We start from the raw sequence: 20391 nt of genomic DNA on the forward strand, positions 1-20391 counted from the left end.
GGCTGTCCGGGCGGGAGAAGTTCTACAAGTGTGGCGGATCCCCTGACAGAAAGCTGATCCCTCCTCCGGAGACTGTCTGGGAGAAATATTGCGATATATATCTTTAAAAACGAAATCTTGCAATGTACTTTTTTCCCCAATATCGTGCAGCCCTAATATTATATATATATATATACACACACACTTTACACTAAAAAAAAATAAAGGGCATTTTTATCGGAGTATAGCATCCAGTCAATTAAACTCCTGCAATATTTATCTGGTCAGTTAAGTAGCAGAGGGGGGTGTTAATCAGTTTCAGCTACTTAGATGTACAGGTGCACTAGATGGGCAACAATGAGAACCTCCAAAGCAGGAATAATTGTACAGGTGGAGGTACATCTTTTCTGACTTTTTCACTAGTTTTGCATTTGGCTAGGGTCAGTGTCATTACTGGTTAGATGAGGCAACACTTGGACCCTATAAAGGTTGCACAGGCAGTTCAAAGCCCCCAGGATGGCACATGAATACGTGCTATTGCCAGGTATGTTGCATCTCCCAGCATAGTCTGAAGAGCATGGAGAAGATTCCAGAAGACAGGCAGTTACTCTAGGAGAGCTGGACAGGGCTGTAGAAGGTCCTTAACCCATCAGCAGGACCAGTATCTGCTCCTTTGTGCAAGGAGGACCAGGAACAAAATGATCTTTAGCAGGCCACTGGTGTGAATTTCTCTGACCAGACAGACTTCATGAGGGTGGCCTAAGAGCCGAATGTCCTCTGAGCTCTTTGCTTACTGCCCTGCACCATGGAGCTTGATTTGGCATTTGCCATTGAACACCAGAATTGGCAGGCCTGCCACTGGTGCCCTGTGCTTTTCACAAATGAGAGCAGGTTCACCCAGAGCACATGTGACAGATGTGATCGGGTCTGGAGAAACCACGGAGAAGGTTTTGCTGCTTGTTACATCGTTCAGCATGACCCGTTTGGTGGTGGGTGAGCAATGGTCTGGGGAGGCTTATCCACGGAAGGACCCACAGACCTCTACAGGCTAGACGATGGCACCCTGACTGACAGAGGTTTTCAAAGTGTTCCTTTAATTTTTGAGAATATTATACACATACACACACAGAACCAAGTTCTAAATGTGAAACTTGTTTTTGTCCTTATTTTTCATGAGGCGTACTCAAAGATCTAAGACTTTCTATGTACACAAACTGCCTATTTCTCTCAAAAAAATGTTCACAAATCTGTCTTAATCTGTTCATAAGCACTTTGTACCAGACTTCAGCAGGCAAATGCTCACATTTGATGGTGCCCGGCACTTTTGAGAGATGTTCTCTTCATGGATGAATCCCCATTTTCCCTGTACAGGGCAGATGGCAGACAGCGTGTATGGTGTCCTGTGGGTGAGTGGTTCGCTGATGTCACATTGTGGATCAAGCAGTCCATGGTGGCAGTGGGGTTATGGTATGGGCAGGCGTATGTTCTAGACAAAACACCGGTGCATTTTATTGATGGCATTTTGCACAGATACCGTGACAAGATCCTGAGGCCATTGTGCCATTCATCCACGACCATCTCATGTTGCAGAATGATGCAAGGATCTGTACACATCCTGGAAGTTGAAAACATCCCAGTTCTTGCATGGCCAGCATACTCACAGGACTGTCACCTATTGAGCATGTTTGGGATCCTATGGATCGATGTATACGACAGTGTTCTGGGTCCTGCCAATTTACAGCAACTTCGCACAGCCATTGAAGAGAAGTGGACCAACATTCCACAGGCCACAATCAACCACATCAACTATGCCAATCCCTGTGTGAGGCCAATGGTGGTCACTACCACGCTGACTGGTTTTCGTCAGGGAGTGAGGGCAAAGGTTGTTGGAAAAAGACCAAAAACGATACCTGGCCCTTGATGGTACTCAGGCCAATTTCTGTTCAATCCCCCCATTGAAGGTTACGATCCAATCCACCGAAAAGCAGCGAGAAAGAATCACAGGAGACTCACACCATGCAATGTACGTCTCCACATACAATGGCAGATCTTCCTAGAAGTAGATTTCCTAGCTTTCAAAAGCGAAGGAATCAGACTCAGACAAACCTCCATCCTTCAGCACCAGCAACAGCCAAGCCGTCAAAGCCAGCGACCGTAAAGCAGGATAGAAGATCGGTCACTGGGACAGCAGATCTTCCCCCCCAAGGAGCATCTGCGATCAGCTGTACTTGATCAGCATACCAAGACCCGCGAGGTCAGACTACATGGAATCCCTTCTGCTTTGATACTGCACAGGAGTCGTGGCAGAAATTTGAGAGGACTGGAACGAATCGGTCAGCTCACCTTAGAATCCCAGCTACTACTTACTGAGCCGCCAGGACACTACTTGTGCCCCCTTGGTGACTGACAGACCATGGCAGTGGCATTGTCCAAATTCGTACTGAACACCCCTGAAGACTAATTGTCCAATGAGCCAAAGGCTGATTGCGCGGAGTTCCAGAACATTAATAGGCAGTCTGCGACTCAGGCCAAGTCATTAAAGCTGAGCAAGTATGGGTGGGGGTGATGTTCTCAAAGGGGCTGACCTTTAGTTTTTCTTTATGAGCCAATTTCTCTTGAATGCGACCGTATAAGCCTAGGTTACCCAAGTATAACCCACTAAAGCCATGTCCCTCAAAGAACACAAAAAACATTTGGAGATCACAATATTTCTATTTGACTTTGGATACTGGTTTTGGGTCTTTATAAAATGTCAAAGCATATTGTAGAAGACTCACTTTAGCAGGTTTAGCAGGTGTGGACGGTTCAGATAACTTTCCGTTGTGGTTCGATTTCTGGGCAGATTTAGGTTTTGCAGCTTGGGAAGGCTAGAGGAAGAAAGAAACTGGTTAACATGATGCATATTTCTATTTAAAGGTGAAGTGTAGGAAAGGCAAATTTAATCATGCATATTCCCTTCATGCTTTCATGCCTTCTCTTTCTCAGTGCAGTACAGACAATCAGGAAACTGCCAGTAATTGTCCTCTGAAAGTTTAGCGTGGGCGGATACAACTCCAGCAATCTGCCCACTCTGTCCCTCCTCTTGGACATGTGCTCGCTGTTGGCATGTGATGTCTGCCGGGACCCGCTAATTGTTCAGAGGAGAGGCAGAACTGAGATCCTGTGTTTCAGAGCAGAAATGCAGCTCTCTGTTCATCCAGTTAGGCCATCCAGCACCCCCCCCCCCTCCAGTTAGAAAGCACTCCCTAGGAGCAATTTAACCCTTTGGTTGCCCTGGATCTTAACCCCTTCCCTGCCCGTCTCATTAGTACAGTGACCGTGCATTTTAGGACTGATCCCTGTATTGGTATTACTGGTCACCTAAAGTGTCACTGTCAGATTTGTCCTCCGCAATGTCGCAGTCCAGCTAATAATCACTGCAATAGTAAAAAAAAAAAAATCCATAAATGCCATAGTTTGTAGACGCTTTAACTTTTGCTCAAAACAATCAAAATAGGCTTATTTGAATTTCTTTACCAAAAACATGTAGAATGCATATTGGCCTAAACTGATGAAGAAATCAGGTTTTTTTTTTTCACAATTTTATGGTGTTTTATAGCATTAGTAAAATATTTTTTTTTGTCTGTCTGAATAGCGCAAGAAATAAAAAAACGCAGAGGTGATCAAATACCCCCAAAAGAAAGCTGTATTTGTGGGCAAAAAAAGACCTCAGTTTTATTTGGATACAGCGTTGCACGACTGCGCAATCAATAGTCAGTTAAAAGTAACGTAGCGCCATATCGCAAAAAAAATGGCCTGGTCACGAGGGGGGGGGTGGAATCAAACCTTCTGGAGCTGAAGTGGCTACATAAGAACAACAGTGATAGCCAACTGACCTAATACAGCATGCATCCCTGTCAATGACCAGTATGCTGCCCATGTATACTTTGACAACCAGGTTTCTAGTATTTAACCACTTCAAAAAAAGGGACCCGAACTCAGAAAATCCACAAGATTAAGACAACTTTGTACTAGAAATACAGTCACCAGCCACTATTAGGTACACCTGTTCAATTGCTGCATAACAAAATGCTAATCACATGACAGCAACTCAATGCATTTAGGCACCTAGACGCAGTGCAGACTATTAATTGTGACTTTGAACGTGGCATGATGTTGGTGCCAGATGGGCTTGTCTGAGTATTTAAAAAAAAAAGTGCTGCTCTACTGGGATTTTCACGCACAGCCATCTCTAGGATTTACAGAGTATGGACCAAAAATCCAGTGAGCTGCAGTTGCATGGATGAAAATGACTGGATGTCAGAATGGGAATGATAGAAAGGCAACAGTAACTCAAATAACCACTTGTTACAACCAAGGTATGACAAAAATACCATTTCTAAACACATGTTGAACCTTAAAGCATATTGACCACTTCTGATGCCACTCCGGTCAGCTAACTGAGGCTACAATTCGCACAGGCTCACCGGTCTCCAATTCAGTTGAGACATTCAGATAAAGTCCGAATCTGGCATAAACATGAAATCATGCATCTATCCTGCCTTGTATCATCAGTTCAGGCTGCTGGTGGTGTAATTGGTGTGGGGGATATTTACTTGGCACACTTTAGGCCCCTTAGTACTAACTGAGCATCATTTTAGTATAGTTGCTGACCAGGTCCATCCCTTTATGGCTACAGTATACCCATCTTCTGATGGCTACTTCCAGGAGGATAATGCATCATGTCACAAAGCACCCTTGCGATGTGGTGGAAAAGGTGATTGGCAACATGGATGTGCAGCCAACAAATATGCAGGAACTGCGCAATGCCATCATGTCAATATGAACCAAGAATCTGAGGAATGTTTAACACCTTGTTGAATCTAGGCCACAAAGTATTAAGGCAGCTCTGTAGGCAAAAGGGACCCCCGCAAATCAGTACTAGCAAGGTGTACCTAATGAAGTGGCTGGTGAGAGTGAATTGAGATCAACCAAAAAAAAAAAACCCTGCCACTTGAGACCTTTAAGATTCCACCATCATAGACAGTGGCCTATTCACAGGTCAGGATTTTAGGACAGATTTTACCTAGAAAATCTTAAGTAGGCCATACATGGATCGAAAGTCATCCAGTCCTGCAGGGACAGCCAAATTTTAATACATGTTTTTGCAGCAGGGTTGTACAGTAGTCGGTCTACTCAGCAAATTCTGGACAATCGCCTTATTGGATTTTTGCTACTCGGTTGGCACTACCAGCTATAGCCCAGCCTCCATGGTCATTCTAGACTACCCCATAAACCAGTCCAGTGGGGTTTGGGAAGAAATTCCTAATTAGGGTTAGGAAAGGCCGAACAGGATGGAAACTATCAAAAAGGCTTGACTTCCCAGCAGGGAAAGTAAAAGCTGCTCATCAGTCTAGCACGGAACAGATAAAGGTGGTTTATATTGTGGGCTGGCCCACAACTGTGGCGTGTCCAAAGTACAGGGCTTGACCAATTTGCTTTGAAACTAGGAGCCAGCTGAAAACGTTAGGGGCCTTTTTTCAGCAAAGCTTTATTTATAACAATACTCCTTATATAGCCCTGATGTGCATCTTTCCTGATGCAGGACAGGGTACTTAGCTTTGCCATTGCGCTCCGATTCAAACACCATGAATACATTCTATCCTGTTTCAATGGTGCCCCGCTCAATGCCATGACAATGGGGTAGATATGGTGCACTGTACACCTGCAACGTCTGAATCCAGCTGAGATGTTACTGTGGAACTCCAGCTGCTGATGATCTCTGAAGCTTTCAGATTCAAATGCTGTGCACCATCTACCCTGGTGCCATGATGCGGACCTCATCACCTGAAATCTGGGGATAAATCATCAAGCATGCATGTACTCCCTCATGTAGGGAGGCTTCCATTGCGGAGCTCCTTTTGAAAAATGCTACTTGCTAGGCTTCCTGTGCCCTGCACACAGTGATGTTAGTCTAGCTCCTGAGGAACAGAAGCAGTAATAGCAGCCTCCATGTTTTCGTACAGCAGGCTTCCAGTAGTGGGAGTTGTGAAGTTTGTGCCATGTGAACAGACCGGCTGTGCAGTATGTGCCCAAGCACGACATGCCAGCAGGTAGGGATGACAGGTTAAGGGCCTCTCTCCCCAGTTCAGCCTCTCCTCCAGCAAGTGGAGCAGGGGGCTCTGGTGTTGAAAAGCAATTGACCTCAGAGCCCCCACCTCACTCAGACGGGCCTGCTCCAGCAATTCCCCTGGGAAGAGCAGCAGCAGGGACAAGGGGCTGTCTGGGGTCCCAAGCTGAACTGCACTCTGCTGGCCACTCACTTTTCCTTAATTCCAATGTCTGCTTCATCCTCAGATCATCTTCATCCCAGCTACTGTCACCAATCGCGTTGCAAATGTGTCTGGAGGGCCTACGAGGTACGGCCCGTCTCCACCTTTCCAGTCAAGATACCCGTAATAGCAGCTGAGGCACCTGTCACTGACAGAGCCCAGGCACCAGGACGCAATTTCTAGTCACCGTGGTGCCTGGGATTTGTCGAGCCCTGGGCAGTATATCTCAAGAAAAGCTGGGTTATACTTACTGATAACTCCTTTTCTAATAGTCTTCCAGGACAGCCCATGAGACGTTAGGCTCCTCCCCCAGGGACAGGAAACACATTCCAAAATTAAAATAAAAGGCGGTCCCTTAGTCCTCACCTTCAGTATTTCATGAGAACCACAGGACACCCTGTAAAACATATACATAGATATATAGACACATATCATACATTATACATAATACCAGATAGTTCGGGTGGGAATCCGGCTGTCCTGGAAGACTATTAGAAAAGGAGTTATCAGTAAGTATAACCCAGCTTTTCTCAAAGTCGTCTTCCAGGACAGCCCATGAGACGATGAGCAAGCACTTACCAGTCTAGGGAGGGACAACTGCCTGGAGCACCTTTCGACCAAACGCCTGTTCCTGAGAAGAGAGGAGGTCCAGGCGATAATGTCTAACAAAGGTCGAAAAGTTAGACCAGGTAGCTGCCTTACAGATTTGGTCTGGTGAGGCACCGGCCCTTTCAGCCCAAGACGTGGACAATGCTCTAGTAGAGTGTGCAGTAATGAAAGGTGGAGCCACCTTTTTCACTATATAGGCTTCTGTGATAGCCTGTTTGATCCATCTAGCTAAGGTTGCCTTAGAAGCTTTTTCCCCTTTATGGGAGCCGGAAAATTGTAAAAACAAAGTATCAGTCTTCCTGAAGGTTTTAGTCACCTCCAGGTATCTCAAGAGGGATCTTCTGACATCCAAACAGCTAAATTCTTTCTCTTTATTGTTTGGGAAATTGCAAAAGGAAGGAAGGACTATGTCCTGAGTCCTATGAAAAGAAGAGACCCTTTTTGGCAAAAATCCTGGATCTGTTTTTAGCACAATCCTGTCATCAAAAATCATAAGAAAAGGTTCTCTGATTGAGAGAGCCTGTAATTCGCTAACTCTTCTAGCTGAAGTTATAGCTACTAAAAATAAGGTTTTTAGGGTGAGCATTTTTACTGATAGGTCTACCAAGGGTTCAAACGGACTGGTAACCAAGGCCTGGAGTACCAGGGATAGATTCCAAGCTGGACACGTTTTAAGCACGGTTGGCTTTGTCCGGGCAATTGCTCTGAAAAAGGCATTCACATTTGGGTCTTCTCTAAGGGAAAACTGAAGAAAGACACTAAGGGCGGCAGCCTGTACCTTTAAAGTCCCTAAGGAGAGACCTTTGTCTATGCCTTCCTGAAAAAAATCCAAGATAGTTGGTATATCTGGGGAATGTCTCTGATTCTCCAACATCCAAAAATGAAATTTCTTCCAGATTTTAGCATACATTTTTCTAGTGACCGGCTTTCGACAGCTGGTCAATGTTTTGATGACTCTGTCTGAGAACCCCTGAGAGCCTAGTATTTGTTCCTCAGATACCAGGCCGTCAGGTTTAGGGTCCTGAGAAATGGATGGACCACCGGACCTTGTGTTAAGAGATCTGGTCTCCAAGGTAAGGTCATTGGAGGTTGCGCTGCCAACGCCTGAAGGCGTGCAAACCATGGCCTTTTGGGCCAGTATGGGGTTATCAGTATCATCTCTGTGTCTTCTAGGATGAATTTCTGAAGAACCTGTGGGATCAATCTGATCGGAGGAAATGCGTAACAGTCTGACTTTCCAGGGGTGGGCGAAAGCGTCTATGCCTAACGCCTGATCCCCTTGAGTTATGGAAAAGAATTTTTCTGTTTTCCTGTTTGCCTGGGAGGCAAATAGATCCACTACCGGTAGGCCCCATGAGGTTGTGATTTTGAGAAACACCTCTGGGTTGAGGGACCAATTGTCCTGGTTCATCTGGTGGCGGCTGAGATGGTCTGCCAGATAATTCTGCGTCCCTTTTAGGTGAATGGCCGAAATGGATGTTAGGTTCCGCTCGGCCCAGACAAAGATTTTCTGTGCAATGGTTTGTAGGCCCAGACTTCGAGTACCTCCCTGCTTGTTCAGGTACGCTACCGTTGCTATATTGTCTGACCTGATCTGTAGATGGCTCCCTTCTACCTCTACCTGAAAAAACTCCAAGGCCTTTTGGACCGCCATAAGTTCTTTTTGGTTTGATGAAGACTTCCTTTGTGCTGGGGACCATGTACCCTGCGCCCATCTGTCCTGCAGATATGCTCCCCATCCGGAAGCGCTTGCATCCGTGGTAATCCTCTGTGATACCTGGATGGTCCAGTTTAGCCCTCTTGATAGGTGAAGAGAGGATCTCCACCACCAAAGAGTCCTTTTTATCTTGGTGGGAATCCTTACTTTTTGTTCCAAGGAACTTGACTGCCCATCCCAATTCTGTAGAAAGAATTTTTGGAGTGGACGTTGTTGGAACCTTGCCCAGGGGACTGCTGGGAAACAGGAGGTCATCAAGCCTATCACTCTTGTGACATCCCTCAGAGAGACCCATAAGTTGGTCTGTAAAGAGGCAACCATCAGGTTCATTTTCTCCATCTTGCACTGAGGGAGGAAGATCATCTGATCCCGTGAGGAGATTTCGTAACCCAGGTAGGTCACTCTTTGTGAGGGTACCAGGCAAGACTTTTGTCTGTTGATTATCCAGCCTAGGGAAGTTAAGAATTCCTGAACTATGAGGAGGTCGGCTTCCAGTTTCTGGTATGATTCTGCCACTACCAAGATGTCGTCCAGGTAGGGGGTGATCATGATAGCTTTTAGCCTTAGCTATTGAAAGGTTCAGATTGCGTAAGTTCAGGATCAGTCGATGACTTCCTGAGGGTTTTTGAATCACAAAGATGTGAGAATAAAACCCTGTTCCTTGTTCTTCTCTGGGGACTGGGATAATTACTTTTTGATCTAATAGGTCCCCTAACTGAAGACTCAAGGCGGAGGCCTTGACTGGATCCCTGGGAAGATTTGTGATCAGGATCCTTTCTGGAGGTTGAAGACAGAACTCCAGCCTGTGTCCTTGGCCTACTAGGTCCAGAATAAAAGGGCTGGAAGTAATCTTCTTTCACAGTGGGAGGAAGGCCCCTAATCTTCCTCCCACTCTGAGAAGGGAGTCATTGGGGCTGGTTGGGGCGTTTAGGAGGGTTAAACAGGATGTTACCCCTCCCCTTTCCTTTATGCCCCGTCCAATGTTTTTTGAAATTTTGCTGAGTTTCAAAAGACTTCTGCTGTTTGCCCCTGCCACGAAAATTCCTCTGAGCATAGGGGAATTTTTTCTTATCTGGGAATCCCTTCTTTTTATCCGCTGTACGCTCCAGGGCTTCTGTTAGGCCTGGGCCAAAAAGGTGGTCGCCTGTGAAGGGAAGACCACAAAGGCGAGATTTAGAAGTAACATCTCCCGACCATGTCTTGAGCCATAGGCTTCTTCTGGCCGTATTAGCTAAAGCTGAGGTCCTTGCTGCCATTCTTACAGCTTCAGCTGAAGAATCCGCCAGGAATCCTATTGCCTGGAATAAGAGTGGAAATGATTTATTAATCTGTTCCCTCGATGTTCCTGCAGTCAAGTGTGTTTGGATTTGAGATAGCCACAGCTCCAGGTGTCTGGCTATGCAGGTGGATGCCAGGGCTGGCTTTAAGCTCATAATGGAGGCTTCCCAGACCCTACGTAAAGAGGTATCTGTTCTCTTATCCATAGGGTCTTTTAGTGCTCCTGAATCCTCAAATGCCAAGTCAGTTCCTTTGGAGATTCTGGCAAGAGAGGCATCCAGCTTAGGGATTTTGTTCCAGGGCTGTTCCACACTTTCGTCAAATGGATACCTTCTTTTTAAGTTTCTTGGAAAAAAAGGCTTTTTATCGGGAGAATTCCATTCCTGTTTAATCACATCCAATAGTGAGCTATGCACAGGGAACACTCTAGCATGCTTTTTATGACTAGCGTACATTAAGTCATGCTTAGAGAGATGCACTTCTTCCTCCTCAATCTCTAGAGTGGTATAAACCGCTTTGAGTAGATCATCTACATCCTCCAGGCTCAGTTTAAAGTTGGAGCTATCATGGGAAACATTGCTTTTTGGTTCCTCTCCTGATCCTGATCCCTCTGCAGAAGAGTGGGAAGAAGAAACTTCCTCCTCCAAAACCAATGGGTCAATTAGGGATGGTGGAGCCTGAGCTAGGGTGGAAGGCTGGGCTGGTGCCTGCATCTTTTCAATGAGAGTCCTGAATGAACTAAATGTACTTTTTAGCTCATCTCTCACTGAGGACAGCATTTTCTGGGTAGAGACTGCAGAATCGTCTCTGACCAGTTTAGCTATGCATGCCCGGCACACTGCTTTGTTCCAAGAGGAACTCAATTTTTCTCCGCATACAGCACATTTCTTTTTGGGGGGCTGAGGTGGGTTATTGTCCTGAGCCTTGGCCTGGAAGATAAAAGACAAGGGAATTTAATTAGAGATACTTGTCGTCCTCCCACCTCCCATTTTTCCCCCTCCACCTTGTGGATAGAAAAGAGGGAGCGGTGCTGCTTAACCCCTGCCCCTAACGATAGAAAAGAGAGGGGGGAAGGGGAACGGAGTTCCTAACAGGTACCTGCAAATAGGGTGTCGTTCCCCCTTGCTTACCTGAGAGGTGCCGATGCCAGAGCCGACTTCCGCCGCCTGTGCGGTTGCTGCCGTGGTGTCCATCGCTCTGTATGGTGGTCCCAGCAACTGCTGTTTCCCCTAACATCGGTCGCCCATTTGAACTCTGTTCGCGCCTTCGGAAACTGGAACGAGGGTTTCCGGCGCCCGCGGATGCCGTCACTGCGCCGGAAGTGACACTGTCACTTCCCGTGAGGCCAGAGTGGATACGCTGAGTTCCGCCCCCTCCGTCTTTGGCGCCAACTTCAAAATTTCTTCCGAAGTTAGCGGTTCACGGGTACACAGCACTGCTGCTCCAAGGAACCGGCCGACCAACGGAGTGAACTCCCCAACGCTCCACCAGACAGCATCCGTAGTCCTGCCGAGAGGCTAGGAGAACAGGAGACAGCGGTCAGCCCCTATTGCGGCACTAAGGGGTACCGCTATGGGCCGAGGAGATGCATCTTTCCAAGTCTTTCCATGGACAGTCCAGGAGACCGGGAGCTTCAGTTCCAGGAACATGTTACCCCCTGTCCGGAGGAAACAAAAATACTGAAGGTGAGGACTAAGGGACCGCCTTTTATTTTAATTTTGGAATGTGTTTCCTGTCCCTGGGGGAGGAGCCTAACGTCTCATGGGCTGTCCTGGAAGACGACTGAGAAAAATATGTAGTAAAAGTTAATTATCTACAGGTGAGAAACCTGTCTTTGCAGGCTATAAGTTCTTCAAACCTTCATATCAACCCACACCATCTTAAGCTAAACCCAGGTCAGTCACAAGATCTTCTGGGCTACAAGGAAGGAAAGACTTTGCCGATTCACCTATAGTGTGTAGTGAGTGTGACACAAGCCCCTTCTCCCCCACCATTTCCCCCCCCGCTGCTCCTGTCTCAGTCATGTGATGGTGCTAGAGAATGGCCCAAGGACCTAGACACTACCACATAAGTGGTCACACCCAGAAGCACTAGGTATGTTGTGTAAGCCAAGGTAAGGGTGGCTGGGAAATCGATGTATAATCCGTAATCCAGAGACATACATTTTCACCTGAATGAGCAAATTCAAAATTTCAAGCTTTCCATATTGTACCAGGACTACTGAAAGTCAGTAAATGGATACCTTTTTTACAGGTGTTTCTTCATCGTCATCGTCCTCTTCATCCCTTCAAATAAAACAGCACAGGTGCCATTTATTAACAAAGCGAACATAAACATTTATCTTTGTATCCAAAATTTCAAGCACCAAAGCTTAGTTCAGGATTTTGTGCTGGCCTAAAGAATACTGCTCCTAGGTCAGTACTTGTGTTGCCGTGCAGTTTATGTGAGCACCATTCTTCAACTAAATTCCATCTGCATTCAAAATGTTTAGTATAGTGGGGAAGTTAACCCACTTTTTGCTGTGTCCACAAGTAGATCTCCCTCCACTCATACTTCAGCACTTTTAAAGATTAGTTTGGGAAAAATGTTATTTTGAATGCAGTTAAGATTCAATATCTGGTCTTGCAACATGTAGAACCCTATGCAATAGAAGAAACATCATGCTACTACAGGGCTGCTACAATGAGATCAATATTTCAGGCAACTGGGAACATGTGCATTAGGCGATTATAGAAATTCAGGATTTCAGATATCCAGCCCAAATTGCAGCAGCTTTTGCCTGAAGTAAAAAAAAAAAAAAAAAACCTTGAACAAGCACAGCTGAAAAACCTAGTGTCTTAAAGCGGACCTTCAGTCATTTTTCAACTTTCCATCTATTAAATACTCTGCCATTGTGGTTTTAACTTTGGATAGTAAAATATTTTTCCTGCCAGTAAATACCTTATAGCAGCCAACTTCCTCTCAGCTGGTAATGAGCCTAGACTACCATCATGCACAGCTCTCGTTAGATTTAAAGCAAGGGGGGAGGAGTCAGAGCCAAGAACATCTGCAGAGCTGTAAGAGGCTGGATGAGAATGGATATAACAGGAGGAGACTACAGATATCTGCGTCCCCCCACACACACACCAGTCAGAGCCAAGGACATCTGCAGAGCTGTAAGAGGCTGGATGAGGGCAGATATAACAGGAGACTACAGAGATCCATGAGTATTCATGAACAGGTGAACTGTGCAGGCAGTGATATAGAGGGGTCTACACACACACACTATACATTCTCCCCCCCCCCCCCCCCCCAGACTCAAGGGGATTTCAGGTGAACAGCACCTTGGGGACTCTGGTCAAATGCCAAGTTCAGCTTAAGGGGAAAATGCATACATTTTTGCAAGCAAAAAGTGGATTTTCCCCACAGGAGCCTGTAAAACCCCGTAGTTCATTATGACCCAAGTCACTTAATTGGCTCTTGCTCTTTAAAAGGTTAAGTACCCCTGGCTTCGTACGGTTACATCCTGAATCCATGAAACAAGTTCCAAATGGCATTTGATCCTCACTTGTTACTCCTTAGTACAGTTCCACCATTTTCACATTGATGTTGGCTTAGTACCCCACAGTCTGCACACTGCTTACAGTTTGCCCATTGGGGAAAAACCTGGATTCCCATTAGCTCCTGTCTTTTCCAATAGTTTAATACTTTGACTTTTAGTCAAATGTGAACACCCCATGATCGTAAAGAGAAAAGTGCCAAAATTACTCACTCATCTTCATCATCATCATCATCATCATCATCAAAATCATCTTCATCTTCATCAGCTTCTATTTTTGCTTTTTTCTGTGGAACCTTTGATGTAGAAGCTGCTGCAGCCCTTTTTGCATTTTTTACTATGCCAGCATTTTCTTCCTCCTCCTCCTCGTCCTCGTCCTCCTCATCTGATGACCCCAATGCATCTTCCAAGGCTGTCAACGGAACAGAATTTAAATATTTTAAATAAATGCAAACACTACCACACCATCCATTTTACCCTTTAACCACTTGCCAACCGTATAACATACAGTAGCAATGCAGCTCGGCTGCACCATATGCACCTAGTACGTGATCTGACACATTCGGGTAGAGGGCGAGCATGCCACTGGCAATGTGGCCGTGCTACGATTAAACAGAAGATGTTGATCACCGGGTGCCAGCCAATGGTTTAAACAAGACAGAGCCCTGTCCTGTCAGCAGGGAAGTAATACATTCTCTCTGCAAAGCAGGGAATACAATTACTTTCCCTAGTAACAGCACAACAAAGTACACAAACACTGGTTAGGTACATATTTAACCAATTATGTTTAACCCCTTCCCAGCCAGTGTGAGTACAGTAGCAGTATATATTTTTAGCACTGATCACTATATTCGTGTCACTGGTTCTAAAAAGGTGTCAGCGTCCGAATGTCTGTTGCAATATCACAGTCCCACTACAAGGTCGCTGATCGCCGCCGCCATTACTAGTAAAGAAAAATAATTCCAGCATATATCTCAGTTATTAGACACTGTTGCGCAAACCAATCAATATACGCTTGCTGGTATATTTTTTTACGGGTAAAAAAAAGTGGCAGAAAACATTGGTCTAAAATAATGAAGACATGATTTTACATTTTTTGGATGTTTTATAGCAGAAAATTCTCAAAATGGTCAGTCTTGCTTATAGCGCCAAAAAAAAGAAATGCTCTGGTGATCAAATACCATCAAAAGAAAGCTCTATTTGGGGGGGATTTTGGGTACAGTGCCGCAAAAAAAAAAACACGCAATTGTCAGTTAAAGTAATGAAGTGCCGTTTCGCAAAAATGGTCTGGTCATGAAGGGGGATAAATGTGCTGGAGGTCAAGTAGTAGTGTTAACCAAACCCAGGACTCTGCATTTACTAAATCTGTTATCCCACAGTACACAGAAAATTGGATTTTTGGGAGAAGGTGATGTTCTGATGTTCGACAGACACATCGCCAAAATCTTCGACCATTGGGTTATGCTGCCTCCTACAGGAGAAGGACACTAGGCAGGAAAAAGCTTCACCACGCCTATGGGGCAGTCCCAGGGGATATACTCACTTCCTGCTATAGGCACTCAGTTTCGTTGCAAGCAGTATCAGAAGAAATATAAACCAACTCAAGAGGGGTGGGTGCCAAGTCCATCAATGAACATTAGAGAAAAGGACTTTACGGTAAGACAAAACTGGATTTTTGACTTACCATAAAAACCTTTTCTCTGAAGTTCATTGACAGACGCAGCTCATAGTCTTAACCATTGGGTTATGCTGCCCCCTACAGGAGTAGGACACTAGGGAGGAAAAAAAAAAAAAAAAAAAAAACTTTACCATGCCTATGGGGCAGTCCCGGAAGGCATTCACCCACTCTGCTATAGGATTCAGTTTTGTTGCAAGCAGTGTCAGAAGTAAAAAAAAACGCCAACCCACACAAATAGAGGGCGGGTGCCGTGTCTGACAATGAACTTCAGAGAAAAAGGATTTTACGGCAAGTCAAAAATCCAGTCATCGATCGTTCATTGACAGACGCAGCTCCATATTCTTCCTAACCATTGGGACGTCCAAAAGCAGTATTTGCATGAGGGGTGGGAAAATGCAGAAAGAACCTAGTTCACTAAAGGCTTAACTTGGCCAACCAGGTAACATGGAGCTCACCTAAAAACATACACCCTCAAAAAGAACTGCTTTTAAACAGCAGCCTGCAAAACCTTGCGAGGATGCCAACATCTACTTTGTAGCATTCTGTGAACGTAACCACAGACAAATTTGCCGCCTTGCATTACTGATGCCTGATGGCAAAAAGCCCAAGAAACACTCAGCGCCCTAGTAGAATGCGCTTTACAGGGAAAGGTGGAACCTGAGCCTTCAGTGATTAAGCCTGTACCACCATCTGCCTGATCCATTTGGATATGGTTGCAGCAGACGCAGCCAATCCCTTCTGAGGTCCTTTCGCAAGGACAAAGTCTGATTTTATGAAAGACTCCGTAACCACCAGGCAAACCCCAAGCCAAAGAAGGCAAGAACATTTCCTTGGGATGCTTGGGGTTAGAACAGAGTGAAGGCAACAATGTCTTCATGCAATGGAAATCAGAAACCACCTTAGGACGAAAGACTGATTAGGTCGATGTACCACTTAATCTGTGGACCACCAGGGAAAAAGAAAGGCAGGACAGCGCCGCTAATTCAGACACTCTGCAGGCAGAGGTAACCACCACCAAAAAGGCTACCTTCTGTGACAGTAAGCAGAGGAATCTCCCCAAGTTTTCAAAGGGAGGTTTTTGAAGGACAGACAGTACCAGGTTAAGATCCCACGGAGGTAACGAGGACCGTATCGGAGGAGCCACAAACTCCCTGGATAAAAGTGCGAATCAAAGAATGCATAGCTAAAAGGCATTGAAAAAACACTGCCAAAGCCGACACTTGGCCTTTAATAGTACCCAAGACCAACCGCTGCGCAACCTCTTGAGGAAAGTCAATATACTAGCCACTGAAAGGGAGTGTGGATGCACCTTAATCGATTCACATGAGATGTACGATTTCCACGTACGATGATAAATCTTCCTGGAGGTAGATTTCCTAGCCTTTCAACACTGTAGGAATCACTGAGACAGAAAGACCTCTATCCTTCAACACCTGGCTCTTAACAGCCACATAGTTAAAGCCAGCGACCATAAAGCAAGATGGAAGATTGGCCCTTGAGACAACAGATCTTCCCTGAGAGGAAGTCTCGAAGAAGCATCGGCAACCAACATTACCAGATCTGCGTACCAAGACAGCCAAGGCCAGTCTGGGGCTACCAGAATGACCGTAATCACTTCCACCTCTATTCTGCGCAGAAGCCTCGGCAGCAGCTGAGGAAACACAGATCAGCCGATAATGACCCCAAGGAGCCACCATTGCGTCTGTGGTGTCGGCCAGAGGATCCCGAGACCTGGTTACAAACCTCCAACTTCTTATTGAGCGGAGAAACTAATATTGACTACATCGGGTGTCCCCCACTGGACACAACAGGTGAAACACCTCCGGGTGCAGGGACCATTCCTCTTGATCCAACACTTAACGACTCCTTAATCCGCCTGCCAGTTCTCCACTCCCGATATATGCACGGCGTAGAGGGCTGGAACAAAAATTTCTGCCCATATTAAGATCTCGGCCACCTCCCGGGCCGCAAGGACACTCTTGGTGCCCCTTGACGATTGGCGTAAACCACGGCTCTGGCATTGTCTGATTGAACCAGAACTGGACAACCCTGCAGACGATTTGTCCAGTGACTCAAGCAAAGCTTTATCGCTTCATGTTCCAGAATATTGATCAGAAGTCTGGACTCTTAGGCTGGCCATACACTATACTATTTTCTTGTTCAACTTTCCTTTAGATTTACCAAAACCATATAATATGAGGACAAACCTAAACACTTTCAAATTGTATGCAATCAGGCAGGCCCTTGCACTACATAGTTTAAGGTAAATCTAAAGGAAATTGAATAAGAAAATTGTATAGTGTATGGCCAGCCTTAGAGTCCAGGTCCCCTTGAAAGAGCTTTCCAAGTACTCCCCCCCCCCCCCCAGCCGGACAGGCTGGCATCCGTGGCTACCATGGTTCAATACAATAGAAGGAAGGACTTGCCCTGACACCGGGCCAAGAAATTAAGCCATCACAGACGATCACTTCTTGCCTTTTTGACTGTGCAACTGAGCAAATGGAACCGCCCCGAAGGTAGACACCATCAGGTCTAGCGCTCGCATGTAAATCCACAATGACAGTGCTGGATAACCGCAGTCCAGTCGCCCTCTGCAACTTCTGCAGATTTTCTGGGGGAAGAAACCCCCTTGCAGAGGCTGAGTCCAGAGTAAGTGCCAGATAAACCATTTTGGAGGCTGGGACCAGAGCAGATTTTCTGAAATTGATGGCCCAAACAAACTCTTGCAGAGTCCGTACAGTGATCGACAGATCGCCCACCAGAATTGAGTGCGAGTCTGTTCTTAAGAGATCATCCAGGTACCCTAGTACTGCAATCCCCCGCTGTCACAGTAATGTCAATACCGGAGCCAACATGTTGGAAGACAATGGGGGCAGAGGCGAGACCAAACGGTAACACCACAAATTGATAATGCTCCTCCCTACAGCGAAGCGAAGAAGACACTGGTGTCCAAATAGGGATGCAGATATGCATCCTCGATATCGATAGAAGCCAAAAAATCCCCTTGGAGTAGGAACGCCACTCCCGTGCAAATGGACTCCATTCAAAGCCTTGTACCCAGACAAAGCGATTCAGAGCCTTAAGGTCCAGAATTGGACGCACTTTCCCTTTTTTCCTGGGAACAGTAAACCGGTTTGAATAGAACCCTTGAAAGCGTTCCTGAGAGGCAACCGGCACAACCACCCTTTGCAACATCAGATATTGTACAGCCTCTCGTAGCTCCCTTAACCCAGTGATCCTCAACTCCGATCCTCAGGGCCCACTAACAGGCCAGATTTTAAATGACCTTGGGGAGATGCAGACTAGAATACTGTAATCACAGAGCAGCAAATGAGATCACCTGTGATGTAAAGTGGAGTTCCACCCATTTTTAATAAATTGGATTACATAGATGTATGTAATCCCCTTTAAAACGACTTACCAATGGAAGTTTTTTTTTGCTAGTAAATACCTTATTTTCTGCTTTATTTATCCTCTTCTCACTTCCGGGTCCGGTCGGCGATTACGTCATTCGGCAATTCGCAGTGTGTGCTGGGATGCATCTCAGGGCATGAAATCTCGCATTATTACACAGGAGATGAGCTGTACTGCGTGTTCTGCCCCGCCTCCGCCCGCTCTCAGTTATCTTCCAAACCTGGCCTGTTAATGGGCACCAAGGATCGGAGATAAGGACCACTGCCTTAACCGATCTAAAAAAAGGCGTAGATTGGATGGGGGAGAATCTGTCTAACAGTCAGGACCTGAATTCGCTCTTGTAACCCGATCGTTTGCCTATTTGTCCTGAGTCGAGGTCCCTGGTTCCAGACCGAAAACAAAGACGCAACCCCCCCCCCAGATAAGTTTGGGGGGGGTGCCTTCCTGCAGATGGAGATTTGTCCACAGATCTGGAGGGGCCTGTTCTCGGCTTATCCCGACTACATCTTCTTGGAACCCCTCGAGTGGGCAAGGTCCCTTCTCGTGTGTGCAGAGGCACGAAGTGGCAGTTTGTGTGCTGAAAAATAAGGGCCTCGTCTATTACACAGTGACTTTCCCTTAGCGGATAAAGAAGCTTACTCAACCTACCTGTGAGACCTTGGAGCAGTTCATCCAAGACACAAATAAGCAGTCCCCCGTAAAGGGGAGATCTGAGAGCCCTTTTAGAAGCCTGGTCCGCAGACCAGCTTTTAAGCCACACCATGCGTGGATACCATTATTGCGTTTAGAACGCCACTGACGCGCAACAACTTTATCACAGTAGGCAGGAAAAGGGAGTACCTTTGCCACTTTTAGGGGATCAGCAGGCCCCAACACCTCCCATGTTGAAATTTTCTGCAACGATACAATCAGTGCATCCACCAGCTCCCATGCATGCGCAGTAAAAAAGTAGACATCCTCACCGCAGAGGTCCACGAAGGGCATGGACGCAGACCCAGTAGTCGCTATATGCCAAGCTCACCCTGAGAATATAAGCAGCAGGGGAGGTCGCCGGCCAGTGCCGCAAGGAGACACCGTCTAAAGTTCCACAAAAGGATCCCTATTAGACCTAAGATAAAAGACAGTCCCCTATAAAGGGGAAGAAGGGGCCACCGTGAAGCAGACGCGAAGGCAGAGAACCCACACAATACCCCACGGCGCCCCCCCGGTTTAAGGGGGCGCCAGGCAGTCCATATGTCCACCCCACCGAGGGGGCAGACACCCATCCACAGACTGGTCAACCGCTTAAACAGCCAGCCACAGGTAGGCCGCAAAGCTGCACCCTAAATTTGGAGAATGATGCAGTCGCGAGTTCATCAGCTTGATCAGCAGCTGGGACGGTCAGTCACTCAGTAAGCTCCGTCAGCCAGGAGTAGGCGCGCAAGCTGAGGCCTTAATTTTTGGCCCAATCTGTCCATGTGAGGCGGTCGGCATCCACTGGTCAGGCACTTAGAGATTATCTCGGTCAGGCACTATCCGGTACCTGGACAGCCGTGAGTAGGCCGCAAAGCAGTGGACTAAAATTTCGACCCGATCCAGCCACGTGATGCGCAGATCCACGGATGAACAAACAACTGCGCTCCCCAAGCCTGTAACCACCGCAGGGAGCCCAAAAGACATCCTTGACCTAGTCACTAACCCCGAGGGGGCCGGAAACTTGCTCAAAGACCCCTGCGTGGGATCCAGACAGGCCGGTCAGCAACAACCGCACCCACACCTCCTTACTGGAGCGCTCTAACCTGCACATGCTTGCTGGCCAGACTGGGAGACCTTAACCGCTTGCCGACCGCCCACAGTATATTTACTGCAGCAGTCAGCCCCTCACAGG

General features: G+C 46.5%; 1 protein-coding gene across 1 annotated transcript in view; it reads right to left on the bottom strand.

Annotated features, from left to right (window-relative positions):
- Positions 1-20391, bottom strand: part of NPM1 (nucleophosmin 1) — a 62091-nt gene that overhangs the window by 18963 nt on the left and 22737 nt on the right. The window contains exons 5-7 of the mRNA XM_082257162.1: positions 13646-13844; positions 12137-12179; positions 2757-2846 (exon numbers count right to left, since the gene is read on the bottom strand). Of these exons, the coding sequence (XP_082113288.1) occupies positions 2757-2846; positions 12137-12179; positions 13646-13844 (332 nt within the window). The remainder of the gene's footprint in view (positions 1-2756; positions 2847-12136; positions 12180-13645; positions 13845-20391) is intronic.

Source organism: Pelophylax lessonae (genome assembly GCF_965119305.1).
Source record: "Pelophylax lessonae genome assembly, chromosome: 4".
NCBI lineage: Eukaryota > Metazoa > Chordata > Amphibia > Anura > Ranidae > Pelophylax > Pelophylax lessonae.